Source organism: Octopus bimaculoides, chromosome 2, assembly GCF_001194135.2.
Source record: "Octopus bimaculoides isolate UCB-OBI-ISO-001 chromosome 2, ASM119413v2, whole genome shotgun sequence".
Classification (NCBI taxonomy): Eukaryota; Metazoa; Mollusca; class Cephalopoda; order Octopoda; family Octopodidae; genus Octopus; species Octopus bimaculoides.
Window position 1 is genome coordinate 77403757 of NC_068982.1, and position 18866 is coordinate 77422622.

The 18866-nt window shown below is 36.3% G+C and overlaps 1 protein-coding gene across 1 annotated transcript; it reads left to right on the forward strand.

Moving 5' to 3' along the window:
- The first annotated feature begins 2869 nt into the window (after nt 1–2869).
- On the forward strand, nt 2870–18642 carry LOC106882419 (uncharacterized). The gene is made up of 2 exons (XM_014933089.2): nt 2870–3251; nt 12371–18642. Exon 2 carries the CDS (start codon nt 12540–12542, stop codon nt 17562–17564), a length of 5025 nt encoding a protein of 1674 aa, XP_014788575.1. The 5' UTR covers nt 2870–3251; nt 12371–12539; the 3' UTR covers nt 17565–18642.
- Nucleotides 18643–18866: the final 224 nt, after the last annotated feature.

Below are 18866 nucleotides of genomic sequence, written 5' to 3' on the forward strand. Positions count from 1 at the left end.
TTTGTAAATTCTCACCACTAAGGATTTTTATTTCTTTATTGCCCACAAGGGGCTAAACATAGAGGGGACAGACAAAGGGATTAAGTCGATTATATCGACCCCAGTGTGTAACTGGTACTTAATTTATCCACCCCGAAAGGATGAAAGGCAAAGTCGACCTCGGCGGAATTTGAACTCAGAATGTAACGGCAGACAAAATACCGCTACGCATTTCACTCGGCGCGCTAATGATTCTGCCAGCTCGCCACCTTAGACTCTGCCAAATACGTGGCACTCCGTCGGTTACGACGACAAGGGTTCCAGTTGATCCGATCAATGGAACAGCTTGCTCGTGAAAGTAACGTGTAAGTGGCTGAGTACTTCACAGACATGTCGGGGAGATTCAGCGTGACACAGTGTCTGACAAAGCTGGCCCTTTGAAATACAGGTCCAGCAGAAACAGGAAGAAAGAGCGAGAGAAAGTTGTTGTGAAAAAAGTACAGTAGGGTTCGCCACCACCTCCTGCCGGAGCCTCGTGAAGATTTAGGAGTTTTCGCTCAATAAACACTCACAACGCTTGGTATGGAAATTTAAACTGCGATCCTATCACCGCGAGACCGCTGCCCAAACCATTGGGCCATTGCGCCCCTCCCCGCAACTCTGCCAAATAATAAGATAACGTTATGGTTGATCTATTATAACAAATAAACGAGAGAGTGGGGAGAAAGAGAGAGAGAGAGAGAGAAATGTGAGAGAGGGAGAAAAAGGGTAGAGAGAGATGGTGACCATAGAAACATTATCGCTGTTGTGAAAAGGTTAGAATCAATGCCAGTAAATTATCTAATGCGTATTATATCACCAACGATTCAGATATTTATTGTCCTATAAGGAGAATTTTTTCTCTCGAGACACCTTGTACAGCGTTCATATTATCTTTACATTTTTGCATGTCCGAATGCTACTCGACCATATTAAATAAAACCGTAATCGTCTTCCTCCTCCTCTAAAGTTGCTGGTTTTGTATCAAAGTTTGAAACTGTTGTTAGAGTACAAAAGCTCAGAACAAACACCGCTTAAAATTTCCTGTATCTGGATTGGTACTCTCTTATTGATAAAAAAAGGACAAAAAAAAAAAAGCAAAAAAAAAAAAGAAAGTTGGTGGGATTTTAACGCAATTGGTGGAGCATCGGATCAAAAGCTACAAAGCTCTAACGATTCTGTCAGTTTTCCACTGGGACGTAACTAATCATCATCAACAACCCCTGGGCATTAAAGTCTCGAGTCCTAAGACTCATAGGATCGGCTACCTGTTTTGCAAAGCGTATAAGTGTCCGAGATCACAACGCTAGTCTGCCCCAGGGTCAATTAATTAGCAGCTGAGTGAACTGGAGCAACGTAAAATAAAATATTTTGCTCAAGAACACAACCCCACCCAGTCTTCCGATCGTGAGTGCAACATCTTAACCACAAGTACACACGTTTGACTAAAATTAAATACATAAATATTCAAACAAAGAAAAACTGGTAGAAGAAAGAAGGAAGCTGCAACAAAACTGAAATCAGATTGGTGAGAGGCCAAAGCTGAAGAGGTACAGTACTATGCAGATAAAAACGATATGAAAGCATTTTACTCAGAACTTCGAGAAGAGGCACAACAAAACTGATAGCTCTTGACGGGCAAAACGGTACTCCGGGAAAAATCAGAGATCCTAGATAGATTTACCAATCATTTTAACAGGTTACTTAATATCTCAGGCTTTATGGACTTTACCGCCTTCGAGAAGGTTACACAACAGCTAACCATCCAATCCTTAGATGACAAACTATTTACAAGGAATTCAATGATGCAATGATGCAAAGAAGGTAAAGGCACCTGGCAAATGTAACATACCCGCTGCAGTCGGGAAGCATGGAGGTGTGAAGCTTATTAAAAGCCTGTATAACATTGTGCTCCAGATCTGGGGGACGGAAACAAGCAACACCATCTCATATAATGCACGACTGGACCAGAAAATCACACAAAATGAGCAGGCTGCAGGGGAGGCTGTGGAAAAATAGGCATGTTTCTACACGTGTCAAATGTAAGGTATACCAGGCTATAATGATTTCTTCCCTGCTGCAATGTGCTGAAACCTGAACGGTCTGTAAAGCTCAAGTAGACAAGATACATGCATATATGAGAAAGATACGACGAATTATGAATATCGCTCTCTTTGACAAGATCAAGAATAAAGAGACCTTACGGCGTGTTGGTCTACCTCCTATGATGGAAATCCTCATTGATAAAAATTTACGTTGGTTGGATCATATACACATGATGAACAACAAATCCTTTACTTCCAACTATGCAAGAGGAAAAGAAACTATAGAAAACCTAGACTGAGATTCAAAGATACTACAAAAAGGAATGTGAGGTGGAAAGGAATTGATCATAATAAATAGCAAACCCAAGTGAAAAACAGACGAATTTGGAGAAACTTTAAATCATGCCAAAGCCATGAACAGTCATAGTCGTGACGGCTGACGGCAGACAAAGATGATACGTAGTCCTCCCGGTGGAGATGGAGTATATGTAATCTGGGTATACCCCCACTTTTAAATTTTGTTTTTTTACGGAATCCTATGTTTCAGACCATGGAGAATCCGATTCTGGAAAAAATTTTTCAAAAACCTCAATTTCAAAATTTCGATCTCCCCCCCCCCCGGTTTTTATATAGATCCACAGGGTAAACCTAACCCTAACTCAAACCCTAACCCTAACCCTGACCGTAACCCTAACCCTAACCCTAACACTAGTTTTGTGAGATTTGGCTGTTATTTCTAGCATGTAAATAGCCTGCTTGGTGGTGGTGGTGGTGGGCGGTGTAATTGAAATTTTTCAAAAATTTTTTTTTCAGAATCGGAATCTCCATAGCCTAAAACGTGGGATTCCGTAAAAAAATTAATAAATAAGGGGGGGGGGAAAGGTTCAGATTACATATAGTCCATCTCTACCGTCCTCCCTGCTTATTTCCCTTAGAGACTTAATTTCTTCTTTCTTTTCTTTTCTTTTTGTCACTTCCAATCCATTTAGTGTTTCTGATAAACATTTCATCCTTCAAATCCTTTCCTTCTTCCGGCAAATAAGTTTATCTCACTCAATGACCTATTTATCGATCTATATCGACCTTTTGCTTCACTGGATTCTTTATTGTTTACAACAAAAAACATCCGACAAAGTTTTTCTCCCACGCAGAACTTAATCGACAACCTTTGTATTTCTTACATCGGAAGTAAGTGAAAAATTTATTTATCTTATTATTTATTATCTATTTAGAACAGGAGTGGGGAAACTTTTTAGTGCGGCGGGTAAAAATTTCCAAAGAAAAAGGTTCTTGGGTGGATCACAAGTTCTAACTGTGTAAATCTTGCATATATCTATGTATAATTCGAAATACATTAAGAAAGATAAGTTTAACACATTAAGTTAACGCACAACATCATTAACGCCGACTCTGAATTTAGGATGCTTATATTACGAGGTATTCTTTATTTTTCAGCTAGAGTGTAGTTGGGTCTGAAGCGGGTGGTACAAACCTAGCAATATGTGTTTTATAGTGAAAACAAAATGTCGATACACTTGGTAATTACCAGATGATTTTCTGTTCGAGTCTAACCGTTTTAAATCGTAGTAGAAACGTGACCTATGTCGCAAATAGACATACGAATATTGTATAAATTTTATAATTGAAAAATTTACTATATTTTATACATACGAATATACTAGCCTGCGGGGGTTCCCCCACCACTGATTTAGAGTGAGGATTGGGTTCAGAAAAAGCTTTTGGAAAACTGAAAGTTAAACGTGGTATTTTTGGCGATCTTTCGTTTGTATGCCGTATTTTTTCCTTTAAAGTTTAGTGCGGGAATGGGGAACCTTTTTGAGTTAATATAAAGATCTTCACCAGTTAACAAAAACACAAAAACCCCAGCCTGCTGGGTATTAACAACTTTGTAGAAAACAAATATGTATCTCTCTCTCTCTCTCTGTGCCGTTTAAAGGTATATATATATACAAATTCATTAAAAGATATCCATTTTCCTTAAAGCTATGAGGGAAAAAATCGAATGTTGTGAATTTTCCGAAGTCCTCTCCCCACCCCTTTGGAAAAGATTTTACACACCAATTTCATTATAATCGTAAATGTATGCCATTTGAAAGGTATTTATATAAAATTTCATCCCCAAAAAACCCATTTTCCTAAAAGTTATGAGGGAAAAACTCTGATCTTGTGAATTTTCCGAAGTCCTACTCACCCATTGCTTTCCGCGCATTGTTGTTTTCATATTTGTTTTCTACACTTTTTTTACACTTGTTGCACTATTTTTTTTATTTTGTTTCCTGGTAATAATGTCAACATTAACCAATCTTATCAAAAAGACAGCTTATGAACATCAAGAATATAACATATTCAAATATTTAATTTAGGCAAGTAGGTACATTTTATACAAATTAATGACTTCTTTGAATTTGCTTTTTTTTTTTTGAGAAAGCATTTTGATATCAGGCTCTAACATAGTGGTTCTTAGTTTCAATTGGTTCTCCGAGTGCTCATCTTGTCAATTGCGTTCTCAGCGAATTTTTGATTTGCGTCAAGTACGAGAATATGGATTCACAACAGTATGTTGAAGAAAAGAGGATTTTCTTCCGCATTTTCCCAAATTTCGAGATTTGTCAAACAGAGATTTCAGTATATTATCTTCAGACATTTCAATAAACTTCATTTGTAACTTTTCAGGAACCTCTGATACATCAACTAAGTGTGGCCGAAAAGCAAGTTTCAGAGTGATGTTAGGTTTTTCAAAATCATTGAATCTTTTATTATATTCTTCTATTAATGAATCTAAAACTTACTCCTATTCTTCAAAAGATTCATAGATATCTTCTTCATTTTCACTCATTACCTTTGTAAGCTGAGGAAAGTGTTCTGATGACAGTTTTGATTGAGCCAAAAGGAACTTGATAAACAACAATTTTTTTCTAAAATCCCAAATTTTTTTTACCACACATCATAAATACATTTATTTTTGCCTTGCAACAAAATGTTTAACTCATTTTGTTTTGACATCACATCACATAAAAATGTAACATCTCTGTAAAAATTTGGATCTGATAAATCACAATGTTTGTTGTTTTCTTTGGAAAAATCTATTATTTGCCTTCATAAAGACAAAATTTTGACCAATACTTTCCCTTGCGACAACCAGCATACTTTTGAGTAATAAGGCAAATCCACATTAATTACTTTGTCATCCATCATCAGCATGTTTCAAAATTGACAATGCTTCAGGGTATTTGCTCGAATATAATTTACAATACTTATAACCTTCCACAGAGTGTCATTTAATATGACAGATTTTTCACAGAGATTTTGCTGATATAAAATACGGTGCAATAAATCCTTCATATTCAGCCTTTATATCTGGAGCACCACTTACCAAATTAGTAAAATTTAGTCCTACTTTATGACATTGCTCTTTGAAGTTGTTAAAAATAACTGTCCCTCGTGTCCTTCCTTTAAGGGTGCTTAAAGCAAATAATTCTTCATATAATTGAAAATTATCAGCTATAGCACGAATAAGATACAATACTTGTGCTGAATCTGTGGACTCTGTCAATTCATCCAAAGCTACTGAGCAATATACATTTTCTTTTTGGATTATATTTTTCAAATGCTCTAATACATTACAGGCCAGTTGTCGGATTCGGTTTGATTTCAGATTTCAAATTTCAAATTCCCTTGCCTCAACAGGTCTTCGCAAGCAGGGTTTTTAGGGCTTTAAAGATACGAATTAGTGAGCTGGCTACACTTCTGGCAGAGGTCACAGATTATGCTCTCACTTGCCTTGCCAGGTCTTTTCACGTACTGCATATTTCCAAAGGTCCCAGTCACTGGTCATTGCCTCGGTGAGGCCTAAAGTTCAAAGTTTGTGCTTCACCACCTCATCCCAGGTCTTCCTGGGTCTACCTCTTCCACAGGTTCCCTCAACTGCTAGGGTGTGGCACTTTTTCACACAGCTATCCTCATCCATTCTTGCCACATGTCCATACCAGCACAATCGTCTCTCTTGCACACCACAACTGATGCTTCTTAGGTCTAACTTTTCTCTCAAGGTACTTACACTCTGTTGAGTATGCACACTGACATAACACATCCATCGGAGCATACTGGCTTCGTTTCTTGCAAGCTTACGCATGTCCTCAGCAGTCATGGCCCATGTTTCACCGCTTCACTCCTTTTCTCTACAGTTAAAAAAGTGAAGGTGTGTGACCCAGTGGTTAGGGGTATTTGGCCCACGATCTCTCTCACTCTCTCTATTTCTCTCGTACTTCATCTCTAAAACATTTAAAAACACAAAACGAATGCTGTCACCGCTCACTGTCTCTTTCACTCTCTCTCTTTCTCTTTCACTCTCTCTCTCTCTTTCTCTCTCTTCCTCTCTCACTCTCTTCCTCTCTTACTTCCTCTCAGTCCTCCTCGCTCTCGCTTTGCCACTCACTTCTTTAAAGTAATTGTGACACATATGACTGGTATGTACAAAAAGAACAAATTAGCATATTAATATTATTGATTGACCTTAAAGCTTTTCCCATATTGAAGTTCAATAAGCTGAAATAGATTTTTTTATAGCTCACAGCAACTTGATTTGCTTTGAAGGCAAATAGAAATCTAGATTGAAGAAGTGGAACACGTAAAATCCAGGCTACATAGGTATTCTAGCTAACTAGCTAAGAAACATGTGTAGCCTGGATTTTACTGTTCCACCCCTTCAGTTTGGATATATATGTGTGTGTGACGAGCTTCCACACAGTTTCCATCTACCAAATTCACTCACAAGACAACGATCAGCATGGGGCTTCAGTAGAAGACTCTTGCCCAAGATGTTAGTCAGTGCAACTGAACTTGGGACCATGTGGTTGGCAGGCAAGCCTCTTAATGACACAGTCATGATTGTCCTAGTGTGTGTGTGTGTGTGTCTTAAAAGTACAGATTTGGTGTAACATTTTAATGTTTGACTACTCCTTTCAGTTTTCTATCTCAATTCCCTGTACTTTTCCGTTATTGGGCGTTTTTTTTTTCTACTGCAAGTCTTATTTGTTAACACTCATCTGTATTGTTTATTCTCTGTCCCACATTGCTTTCCTTTGTTCTCAACAACCTTACTAAAAACCACCTGCCTCAACTCCTACCTCCTTACTTGTGCAAGGCAGGAATTCAACTGACCTTGTTTTCTTTTTCATTCCTTTCACCTTGTTTTATATTACTTGGTTTGTAGTCCTTGGTTTGTATTACTAACTTCAGTAATACAATACTCTTCACCACACACACACACACACACACGGCGGTGAGCTGGCAGAACTGTTAGCACACCTGGTGAAATGCTTAGCGGTATTTCGTCTGCCCGTTACGTTCTGAGTTTAAATTCCGCCGAGGTCGACTTTGCCTTTCATCCTTTCGGGGTCGATTAAATAAGTACCAGTTACGCACTGGGGTCGATATAATCGACTTAATCCGTTTGTCTGTCCTTGTTTGTCCCCTCTGTGTGTAGCCCCTTGCGGGTAGTAAAGAAATAACACACACACACACACACACACGATATAGCTCCTACATTTCATCATCAGTTACCTATATAGAAGGTGTAGACTGTACTTGTTTGCATGATGACTGTCTCAGGAAAAAATAAAACTGTTTTTATTTTTTGAGATATGTTTGTCAAATTCGGATCAGTTTCAGTTCTATATTTAAGAGATGAGGAATTATATACATTATTTACATTATTTACATTTGACGGATATTTGTCCGTCAATTGTAACATAAGTGTTAACAACAAACAAAATGAGGACAAATAGCCGTCAATTGCAAATAATGTAAATAATTGGGTCAGTTTGTCATGATATGTTCTGTTGATTTCACTTGATGAACCCACCTTTGGCCTTAATGACAGCCTCCAGGCAACCTCAGAACCATCTACAGGCCTTCATCACTATCTCCTGTTTAAGATCTCTGAAGGCCCTGGTAGTCCTGAGCCTCAGCTCATCCTTTGTGTTGCAGCTGGATTTGTTGATCTCTCATTCCACCGTACCTCACACAAAGAAGTTAAGAAGGCTGCAGTCAAGCAAGTTCAAGGCCAAATGTCAGGTGCTGTGTGATCGAAGAAATTCTCTGACAGGTCTGGGTTTTTCCTGCTGGTGAGACAGGTGCAGAGTCTTGATGCCACATGTATGGCCTTCCTGCAGCTACCCGGTTGATCTAGGGCTTCACCTCCTTGCTCAGAATAAGGATGTAATTGTCAGTGTTTAGCATAAGACTCTCAGGGAAGAAGTGGGGTGGCATGATATAACCTTCACTGCTGACGACACTGAAGACCATGATTGTCACTGGAAATTTTGTCTGCATGACTCTGGGAACATCCTTGGGTGAGACAGTGAGCCATCTGTTGTTCTGGGAGTTGATCTTCTGGTCTTGACAGAAATTCATCTTGTCGAGGAGAACTGTAGCATGTCTGGCTCCAAAATGTGTTTCAACTTGTTAATCAGCTTTTTGGTATGCTTGAGTTGCTTTTCCTGCATTGCCTTGGACAGAAATTGTCCCTTCCACATTTTGTATGAAAAGTAATGAATACCTTCATGCACCACCAACTTGATGAGCTTTTTATCCACAGCTTTCTCCCATACAATGGCATGCATCGACTTGCTGGGATCATTGTTGATTTGGATTTTAGTGACAAATTCTGGTATTCTGATGGCATTAAATCATGGGTTTTCTTCTCTGCTGTTACCTTGTAGTCAAATCTAGAAATCTTCCAGATCCTTTCTGACCTTTTCCACCATCCTTCTGCTGATGTTGAGGAAGTCTGAAATCTCCTTGTTTGTCCTTCCAGTACAGATTCTAAGGAGAACTCCATGCCTCTTCCATAAATTGGGTAGGAGTGAGGTGTCAGAATTTTCCATTATCATTATTCTGCCAAAGAATAAAGCAAAAATGGTTATTGTGTTTAAGAAGAAAAAGACTGACACTCATCATCATCATCATCATCATCATTTAACGTCTGTTATCCATGCTGGAATGGGTTGGACTGTTTGATTTGGCATGGTTTCCACGGCTGGATACCCTTCCTATCGCCAACCATTCTGTAAGTGTAATGGGTGCTTTTACATGTCACTGGCATGGGTGCCAGTTACATGATACCAGTATCTGCCACAAGTTGGTTTGATGGGTCTTCTACTCAAGCATGGCATGTTGACAAAGGCCTCAGTCATTTGTCATTGCCTCTGTGAGACCCAATGAGAGTGAAAAAAGTATGTGTAAAAATTAGCAGTTGAAAATTGCAAATGAATACCGTCTACACCCTGTGTGTGTATGTGTGAGTGTGAATTGTGTGTGTGTATGTGTGCATGTGTATTTGTGTGTGTATGTGTGTGTGCACATATGCACACACCTTTGGTGTTGACTCTGTGTGTATATGTACGTGTTCGGATATGTAACATAAGACTGATATCTTTTAGGTCTATATATTTTTTGTGTATTTATTGATTTTATTTCTTAAAAAATGTTTCAAGACAAGAATCAGAAACAGTCAGATATGTACTTTATAAAATCATAGTTTGCATCAAAAAACATACAAACTCCAGCGATGTCGTATTCATTCTCCTCCACCCAGTTTCCACAAGACTTGCTTCTGGGTTCTCTCTCTCGGCCGTCAAACTATGATTTTCAAAAAAGTTTTTTTCTTGCCCTAATATTCATAAGGTTGGTTACCTGATTTCTATGGTATAGAAGTGACTGAGATCACAACATTCCCCTGAACACATCTGTTGCAGGGTTCAAAGCCAGTAATTTGGTGGGGGGGCAAGTCGATTATGTAAAACCCCAATATTTTATTTCATTGATCCCCAAAGAAATGGGAAGCAAAGTTGATCTTGATGGAGTTTGAACACAAAGAGCCAGAAGAAGTAGAGATAGCTTTATAACACTCTCATTCTCAGAGGGCATGTATACCCTTTGTCCCCCTCTTCCCATCTCTTTCTCTATCTTGTATTCATGCTTTCTCACTATCTGTCATGTCCTTTTCCTTGTTTTCTCTCCTCATTTATTGCTAGCTACTTAACTCCATCTCTCACATCTTTCTAAAATAGTCATTGATGTCAGGGTAACATTCTCTCTGTATATTCAAGGTATATTCTCTCCCCACCCTCTTTCTCTTTCTACTTCTCTCCATTTTCACTACCCCACATAGCTATAATATCTAACAGGAAAATAGATAGATGTATTCTTCTAACAACCACTAAAAAAGATAGTTAAGAGAAAATTTAGAACACTGAGGAGAAAGAAAGAAAGGTATGTAAATACAATGCATCAAACAACCACAAAAAGAATTAGTTATGAAGACAAGTTAAAGTATTGTGGAGATATGGAAATGAGCAGTGTAACAGTAGAGAACCAGAGACAGCCCTGTAAAAAGCAATTGTGTGAAAATGTATGCAGATGCACAATTACACCAATACATGTACACATACAATAATCCATATATATCCAAGTATGCACTTCAAAAATTCCAATTAAGCCTTGTTCTCTGAACCAGAACAAAGGTCAACCCCAAATATTTAACCTACAAAATTTCCAATTAAGTCTCAAGATGCTGCTTTACAATTAGAAGAGAGTAAGAGCATCCCTACCCATACATACAAACACACACCTTAATAACTTTGTAATGCAATCCTTACATCTTTAGAATTAGTATTCAAAAACTTTCATTATCCTACCCATCCAGATACATCTAAAGTCTACCTGTCCTTATAAAAAATTACAAACACTTTATTAACTCCACAGTCATGAACAGCTTATCCTTGAGCAAAACTCTGGAGTAGACTATCACCTTTTAATATACTGCACACATATATGCACACTCATATGTTTCTTGACTGTCATTATGTAAATATCCTGACAAACCTAAAGTTCCTCACATGACTCTCACCACATTTCTCTTTCCCTCAATGTCTCGTGTGTGTGTATGTGTGTGTGTGTGTGTGTGTGTGTGAGAGAGAGAGAGAGAGAGAGAAAGAGAGAGATGGCAGTTCTTTCTGTCTGAAAATCATGAGGAAGAGCAGCTGCTTACATGTAGGGTTGGAACCGCAACTGCCAGTACTATCCAGTACCTGTCATTTTTGGCACTTCTCCATCACTGCAGGGCTTTTCTTCCTATTTGCACTTAGTAGTTTTAACCCTTTAGTATTCAGATTATTTTGTCAAGTGTAATGCTTATTTATTTATGTTGATTTAAATAACTCATGCATTATCTTGTAGCTTTGAGATTTTGATGATGTTATTTATTTTTAGCATGGCATTGTAGGATTAATGTAAGAGGCTGGATCCTGTCAGTTTGAATGTAAAACAGGTAGAATATTTGGGGCCGGATATGGCTGGTTTAAATGCCAAAGGGTTAAAGGGGATGAGAGAGTGGATACTTTCATAAGAGTGTGAGGGGGAAATAAACAGGTGTAGGTAGAGTTTAATATGAGTGATGAACTAGAGTGGGGGTGCAGTTGAGAGGGAAATACCAATATGGAGAGGGGTGAGATGGGAAATATAGGAGTGACTTAAGAAGGGGAATAGATCAGATCAGAAAGAAGTTGAATTATGTACAAATAATAGAATAGATCAGAAAGAAGTGGGATTATGTGCAAATTGTAGGAGCAGTGGAAAAGGAGGCATAGAGATACATAAGGGGCTATAATAAGTACGATATGATGATAGATATAGAATTTTGATAACTGTTCTTCTGCATGTGACATCATAGAGTATATGAATTAATCCTATTACAAGTTTACATATCTTTGTCTTTCTCTGAAAAAATTCTATGGGTTTACATACAGCCCACCCAGCAAGAGTATGTAGGGTCAATGACCAAAGAGTAATAAGTGCAATCTAGTTACTCTTTATCTCCCTGTGTGTCTGTTGATTCAGAGTCTGATATTTATGTTATTCCCTGTATTTTCCTTTTTCTTACATCTTTATTATCTTATCTTCTTTCTCTTTTTGTAGACCGAGTTATGTATACATATATAAGTACATATTTAATGTTCCTGTTTAGATAATTCTATATAAGAATTATTGTTGTTTCAATATTTTAATCTATAAGTAAGTCAATAAGGACTCAAGTATTTCTGTTATTTAAATTGCTGAAGGTAATAGATAAAAAATAAATAACCATTAAATATTTAGCTCCCTAGTCTAGATAATCATTATCTTGTCCATATATTGTTAAACTTAATGCCAAACTAAGTAACGTATTCTATTCTCTGTCTTTTTAATTTCCATTGTAATTCTTTCGTTCTTTCTATTTATTGTAGTATCTTCTTGTTGGAAGTTGACCATGTGCTCATTAGAAGAAATGAAACCAACCTTTTGAGATGGACATAATTTTTATATATCATCTTTAGTAAACAACAATTGAAATTGGTTTAAGCATTGGAATATGAACTGAATTTTAAGGAAGGAGAATCTGGAAAATTGTTAAAAATGTCAGAAAAGCGAAAACATTCTCATTTGGATTGTAAGATTCCCAGAAAAGTACCAAAAAAGGCTTCATTTAAAATCATTTCTAAACCAAGTTTGGAAGATATAATTCCCCATAAAGTAAGAAAAAAAACTTCAATTAAAACAATTACTAAAATTGTTTCAGAAAAACAAGGTTATAATCTATGGATTAATAATAAAATTGATCTGCGTAAAATATATTTAACAAATTTCCTTTGTGAGTTATTTGCTATGAGAGATAATGTAAGTGATCCAGAGTTTCACAAGGAAGCTCTGGTGAAGATAAGCACAGTTATAAGGGAAATTGCCTCATGGAATTATACAAGTTTGCCAAAAACCATTTGGTACTTGAAGAAATTGAGCAAAATACATCATGGTTCAAACCCACCATTTCAAATGTTACATCACAAAGTAAAATTTCGACCAGTTCAAGAAATTACTACTCAGTTTGTGAATTTCAGCCTTCTTTCTGAACAGTTATCATTTATTAATATATCAAAGATTTTAATGCTTTATGATGTTGCTGTCATTTATGACTCCTACAGCTTGTCTATAAATTACATTAATCAAGATGGACTTTGTGAAACTTACAATTTTAACTCTCCCATCACAGATATGACACAAGTGGGAGAGCATACTGTTATGGGAAGTCTTCCTTTCAGGAATAAAATCATCTTAATTCATCCTTTCAGTATGCAATTGATAAATCTTGACCATGGTTTTTATAAACTTTCCTATGTAGAAGGAACAAAATTTGTTGGTGTGAAGTTGTTTTCTAAAACAATTTACCTTGTGGACTGGATTCAAAGAGATATACATGCTTTATTTAACATTAATCACTTCATTTCATCAATTGCTGTTGGACCTCGAAAATTTATTCTGGTGGCTTTCAGTGGCATTCCTTGTGTTACCTGTTATAATCTCCAGGGCAGAAAATTATTCCAGTTTGATTTTCCATTCAATGATAAACTGACAGAAATTGTAGCCAACCAAAAATATTTCTATTTCTTTGAAAACAATAATATTTTCAAGGTTTCAGAATTTGGTGGCATTTCTAAGAGAATAGTTGAAAGAACTCCTCAAAAGATTTATCTTCAACAAAACAATCTTGTTTTATTCAGTAATTTTAAATATCAAATTATCAGCCCTAATTTCTGGCCACAACAAACCTATTTTTCTCATAATCAAAGTCCAAGGTATCTCATCAGTCTAGATATTGAAAATGCATGTGATATAAGGGCTGTAATACCAATATCAAGACATTGTTTTATAATTATTTATTTAAAAGATTTCATAAAGTTACTCATTTTTCGTGATGAAAACAAAATTATTGAACATTCTTTAACCCTGGAATCACCATTGATTGATGTCTCTCGATGGGCTGAGGACAAGATCATTGTTTCATTTGGCAGGAAATTCCAAAAGATCTCCTGGGACAATTATAATCTTGTTGCAACAAATATACAAGAGACTGCAAGTGAAATTTACATCCAAATTAGTCATATTATATCAGACAAATTTGTATGTTTAGTAGATGGACATAAAGCTCAACTACATATCATATGTGTGACAGAAAGTAAAATTGAACCTATCGAGTTTATAAATTTGGAACATGGAAATGTCTCCATTGCAGCCTCCCCACTCAATTTAATGGTAGTTGACAAAATGGATAAAAAACTTATGATTTTTTCTACTCACGGAGAACAATTATTTCAAATACAGCTTCCTGTGATTGAACAGCCAAGGAAAGTGTATTCAGATATCCTTTATTTTTATGTAATTTCTAACAACAACTCAATTAGGACATACAATATATATGGACAGCTAAAGAGAGAGTGGAAAATTCCACGTCATTTTCTGCCAGTAATTGGTGTTCAGAAAGGGACAGTTACCATTGTGGACCCAATAAACAGTATACTTCATTGCTATAAATTTCTTTGTGGTGATGGGTATCAAGTTCCAGTGAAGACTCTTAAAGACACCACAAGCACTGATATAATTTATGATGACCAAAATCAAACCAAAGCTATTATTGGTTCTGTATGTCTTGTGCCCAATGGTCAGTTAGCTATTGCTGAGTGGGGAAAAAATAAATTGTTACTATGTTGCAAGAAAGGAAATATTAACCATCAGCTTAGTGTACCATCTCCAATTACTGATATCTGTCGATGGGATTGCAACAATTTAGGATTAACATTACCTCTTGAAAAGCAACTCTGGATTTTTGATTATGTTTCAAATCATATTAGAGTAAGTTCCCTTGAACAGCCATATGTTCTCATACGTAAGTTAGATAATGACAGGGCTATTTGCTACTGTGACAAATCTAACTGTCTAGATATAGTTACAATAAAACTCACTAGTCAACAACCAACCAGACATTTAGCTATATGTCCCAGTTATATCAAATCTTTACATTTGTGGCACAACAATATTCTGGCACTCACCAAAAGTCAATTGTTGGAATACAACACTTCTTTTTGTGGTTCTCCTACTATTTTATATCCCAAATTTGGTTCTGGAAGCTGTCTGTATGGTGTATGTTCTGACAAAACAGCCATATATTTAATTGATGACTCACAAATGTTTTCATTCAACGAAGAGACATTAATGGTTTGTGATTATGTGTCTTGCCAGCAGCTTAAATCTTTCATTGATCAACTTGATATCTTCTCTTGTACAGCAGTTGTTACTGATACATTATCATCTGTAGTACATCGTCAAGATTTATCAATGAGATTAAGTAAACATGTCTATCAAGTACCACATACTTATAAAGACACAAAGAGGATCATTATTTCAGCTCTGTTAATTACAGATAACAATTTAATAGCAATCTGTGATAAAAACAACTGCAGCGTAAAGATATTAACTTTTAAGGGTGAACTAATTGATACGCTGGATTTGAACTCATCACCTACAGGGATTTGTCATTGTTTATCCAATAGTTTTGCTATTTCTACCAACACAGACAAACTGTTAACAGTTCAAGTTCAGTTTCCTTTAACTTATGTCAGCTTTAAGACATGTAAGAACTACAGATGCATCGCTTCATTCTCGGATGGACGTTTAGTATGTAGCTGGACAGACGATGGAAGCGATGGTCTAAGTATAGTTGATTTAAAATCATCTGTTTGTAAGGAAAAGCACATAAATGGTTGGAATGAAATAAGGAGGAAAACTATTCATGATATGACAGTTACTCCCAGTGATGAAATAGTGGTTCACTGTTATGATGAAGATGATACTTTTAGTGAAGTAATATTTTTAAATATCCATGGTCAAATCACAAAGCAAGTAACTCCTCTTAATATGTCCCTGCCTGTTAGTATCACTAGTGATAAACTTTATATTTACATAATAACAAGTCAACCAATTGACTACTATTACAGGGTCACACGTTTGTCGATGGATGGCAAATATCACAGCATGTTTCTTCATCCGCATGAGTTAATTGATGAATCAGTGTTAACTGCTATGAACTGTCGGGGACCACGATTTGTTATGGTCAACAGTTGCAATAATCTCTATACAGAAGGACTGTTGACTCTTGATAGAGAAATACTTTCATTATCTCATCTCCAATGTGATAACTTCCCAGTACAAGTGAAAGATTTTGATGTATCTGAGAGAGGTCAGATTGTTATCTATGACAGAAAGAATGACATTGTTAAATGTTTTAGAAGTGGTGGATTGTTTTTGTGTCACAAGCAAATTAATTTCATAGTGGGAGGTTTATGTTTCATTGAGACAGGGAATATTCTAATCACTGTGCCCCAGATAAGAGAAATACAGGAGTTGAGTAAAAAAACTTTAAGTGTTAAGAGGGTATTTAATACTGAAATACCGTATTGTAAAATACACCGAAAAATCCACAATCTTTATTGGTGTCTGGATTTAGAATCAACTGAATGTCATCTTGTTAAAATAGAAAATAATAACACTATTGTAATTATTGAGAAAATTCTGCTTATCCAACATCCTGGATATCAGTTTTGGTTCAATTCTGAAGAAGAAACAAATAGATTTAACCAAGAAGGGAAATTGCGAAATAGTCAAGGTTTGTACATTCAAGCTATAAAAAGATCCAGAAATTGTAACAAGAGATTGCTAAAACAAGCTGGTGATTATATTGCAAGTTGTAGAGAGGGATCAAATATTGTAGCAGTAAGGAAATTGCCATGGAGAAAGGAAATTGTTTGTATTCCTCATTTAGTAGATAAAACTTTAGAAACCTCTCACTATGGAGCACATTTTCTTCTTCTGGACAACAATAAAATGGTTGTAAGTTATAATGACAATGTAATAGTAGTAAGAACTAAAGAAACAGCAATGGCAACATCTGAAAATTTACACAAATTCAAAACTGATGCTGAAGTTAGTAACCTTTGTCAATGGAAGCAGGAGAGTCTTGTTTTTTGTCTCCCTTCAGAAAAACAATTTGTATTTTATAATTCTGATTTCTCTTTACAGAAAAGAATATGTACAGACAAAAGCTATGAGTATATTGGCAAAACCAGCAATAATTGCTTGGTATGTTGTAGAGGGGGTGGAGTAAAAAGGTTAGGGAGAAGTGAGATATATAGTGGTGCCTGTATAGATATATTGCTCATTGAAGATAGCACTTATGTTTACAAGAGTCAGAATGATATAACTGATGGTATTATATATGATATAGCTGTGATGTTAGATGGTGACGTTGTGGTGAGTGGAGAATTTGAAGGTAAAGATTCAGTTTGTTGGTTCAACCATGATATCATCAAGATAATAGTAGTACCTGTAATTGGAAATCCAAAACGAATCACAGCCTTTGGACAGTATGCTTACTACTTTGACTGGTATGGTATTATATATCGTGTCTCCATTGATGGTGATTGCCAGAGATATATCACTACAGACAACAGAGAAATTATTACAGTTCATGATTTACATGCCTCAGATTTCAGTTTGATTTTGTTTGGACAATTTGTTGAAAGTGATAGTGCTATCTGCTTTTACCAAATATGAATGCATTTTACTAACTAAACAGGAAACTATAAAGGCCAAGCTATCTTTGGGCTGCATGCATCTCTTAAATCCTTATTGCAAAAGTAGAAATCAGCAAACAAGAACTACATTCTGTGTATAGACTTTTTTGTGCAATTTAATCTGAGGAAGAATCAAAATATTCTTAAACTTTCATGTTTTCTTTGATATTTGTCACCACTAGAATATGGTGACAATGCCGTTATAAATATGTATAAATTATCATAGCTTACAAAGGCTCACAGCTGCATTGGCTGGAGTATTTTCTGTGATGCAGACCTAGCTACCGTGTTTCCCTGAAAATAAGCCCTACCATGATTTTTCAGGATGTTTTTAATATAAGCCCTACCCCAAAAATAAGATACAGTCAAAAATGCATCAGCAAGGCCATGTGATGTTTGCAAAGTAAGCGAACTAGTGCAGCTTGGCTAAAGTCTGTACTAAGCATGCATGCACGGAGTTGACTCCCTTGTCCCCCCCCCCCGACAAGATGAGTGCAAAAAGAAAGAGTTATTCCATGGAGTACAAGAAAAGAATTGTGGTAGAATCACATAACAAGAATCTTACGGCTTTGTGTAAAGAGATGATGTTGGATCTCTGAATAGTTCGAAAATGGTGAGCAGAGTACAATAATCTCAACCGACAGGTAGATGATGGAAGTGCTAAGAAGTGTGGATCAGGTCGACAACCATTATTTTTGGAGCTGGTAGATATCACCCTGGGATGGATTACTGACAGAAGAACAAAGGCTTTGGTTGTACATAGGGTTGATATTCAAGAATTTGCTCTTGCAATGGTACCACAGTTGGATATACCCCCAGATAGTCGCATTGCCAATGCACTACAAGCAAGGTACTTGGACAAAAAGTGTTCATTTAAGGAAAGTTATATTACCAAACATGAGAGATTGGGGTCCATGATTTTACAAGAAGTGGATTTGCAAGAAATTCAGTCTGAAGTTCAGGGTTTGATGATTTATGACTATGTTCCAGAAGAGGACAAAATGTTTCTATTTGACTAAAAACAATAAGCAAATAAATAAACTTTTGATAACTAAAAACATGGGTATCCTTTTTACAATTTTTTCCTTTTACACGAGGACATGAAACTTTTTTGTCTTTCTTGGATTTTTTCCGCAAAAATATAAGACATCCCCGCAAAAATAAGCCCTAGTGCATTTTTTGGATGCAAAATTATTATAAGACCAGATCTTATTTTTGGAGAAACATGGTATGTGCTGTTGGGAGGACAGACTTGATATTCCTCATCAGCTAAAGAAAACAA

Excerpts from the sequence above, each read along its gene's own strand:
- LOC106882419 (XM_014933089.2), top strand. The coding sequence starts at position 12,540 with ATGTCAGAAAAGCGAAAACATTCTCATTTGGATTGTAAGATTCCCAGA.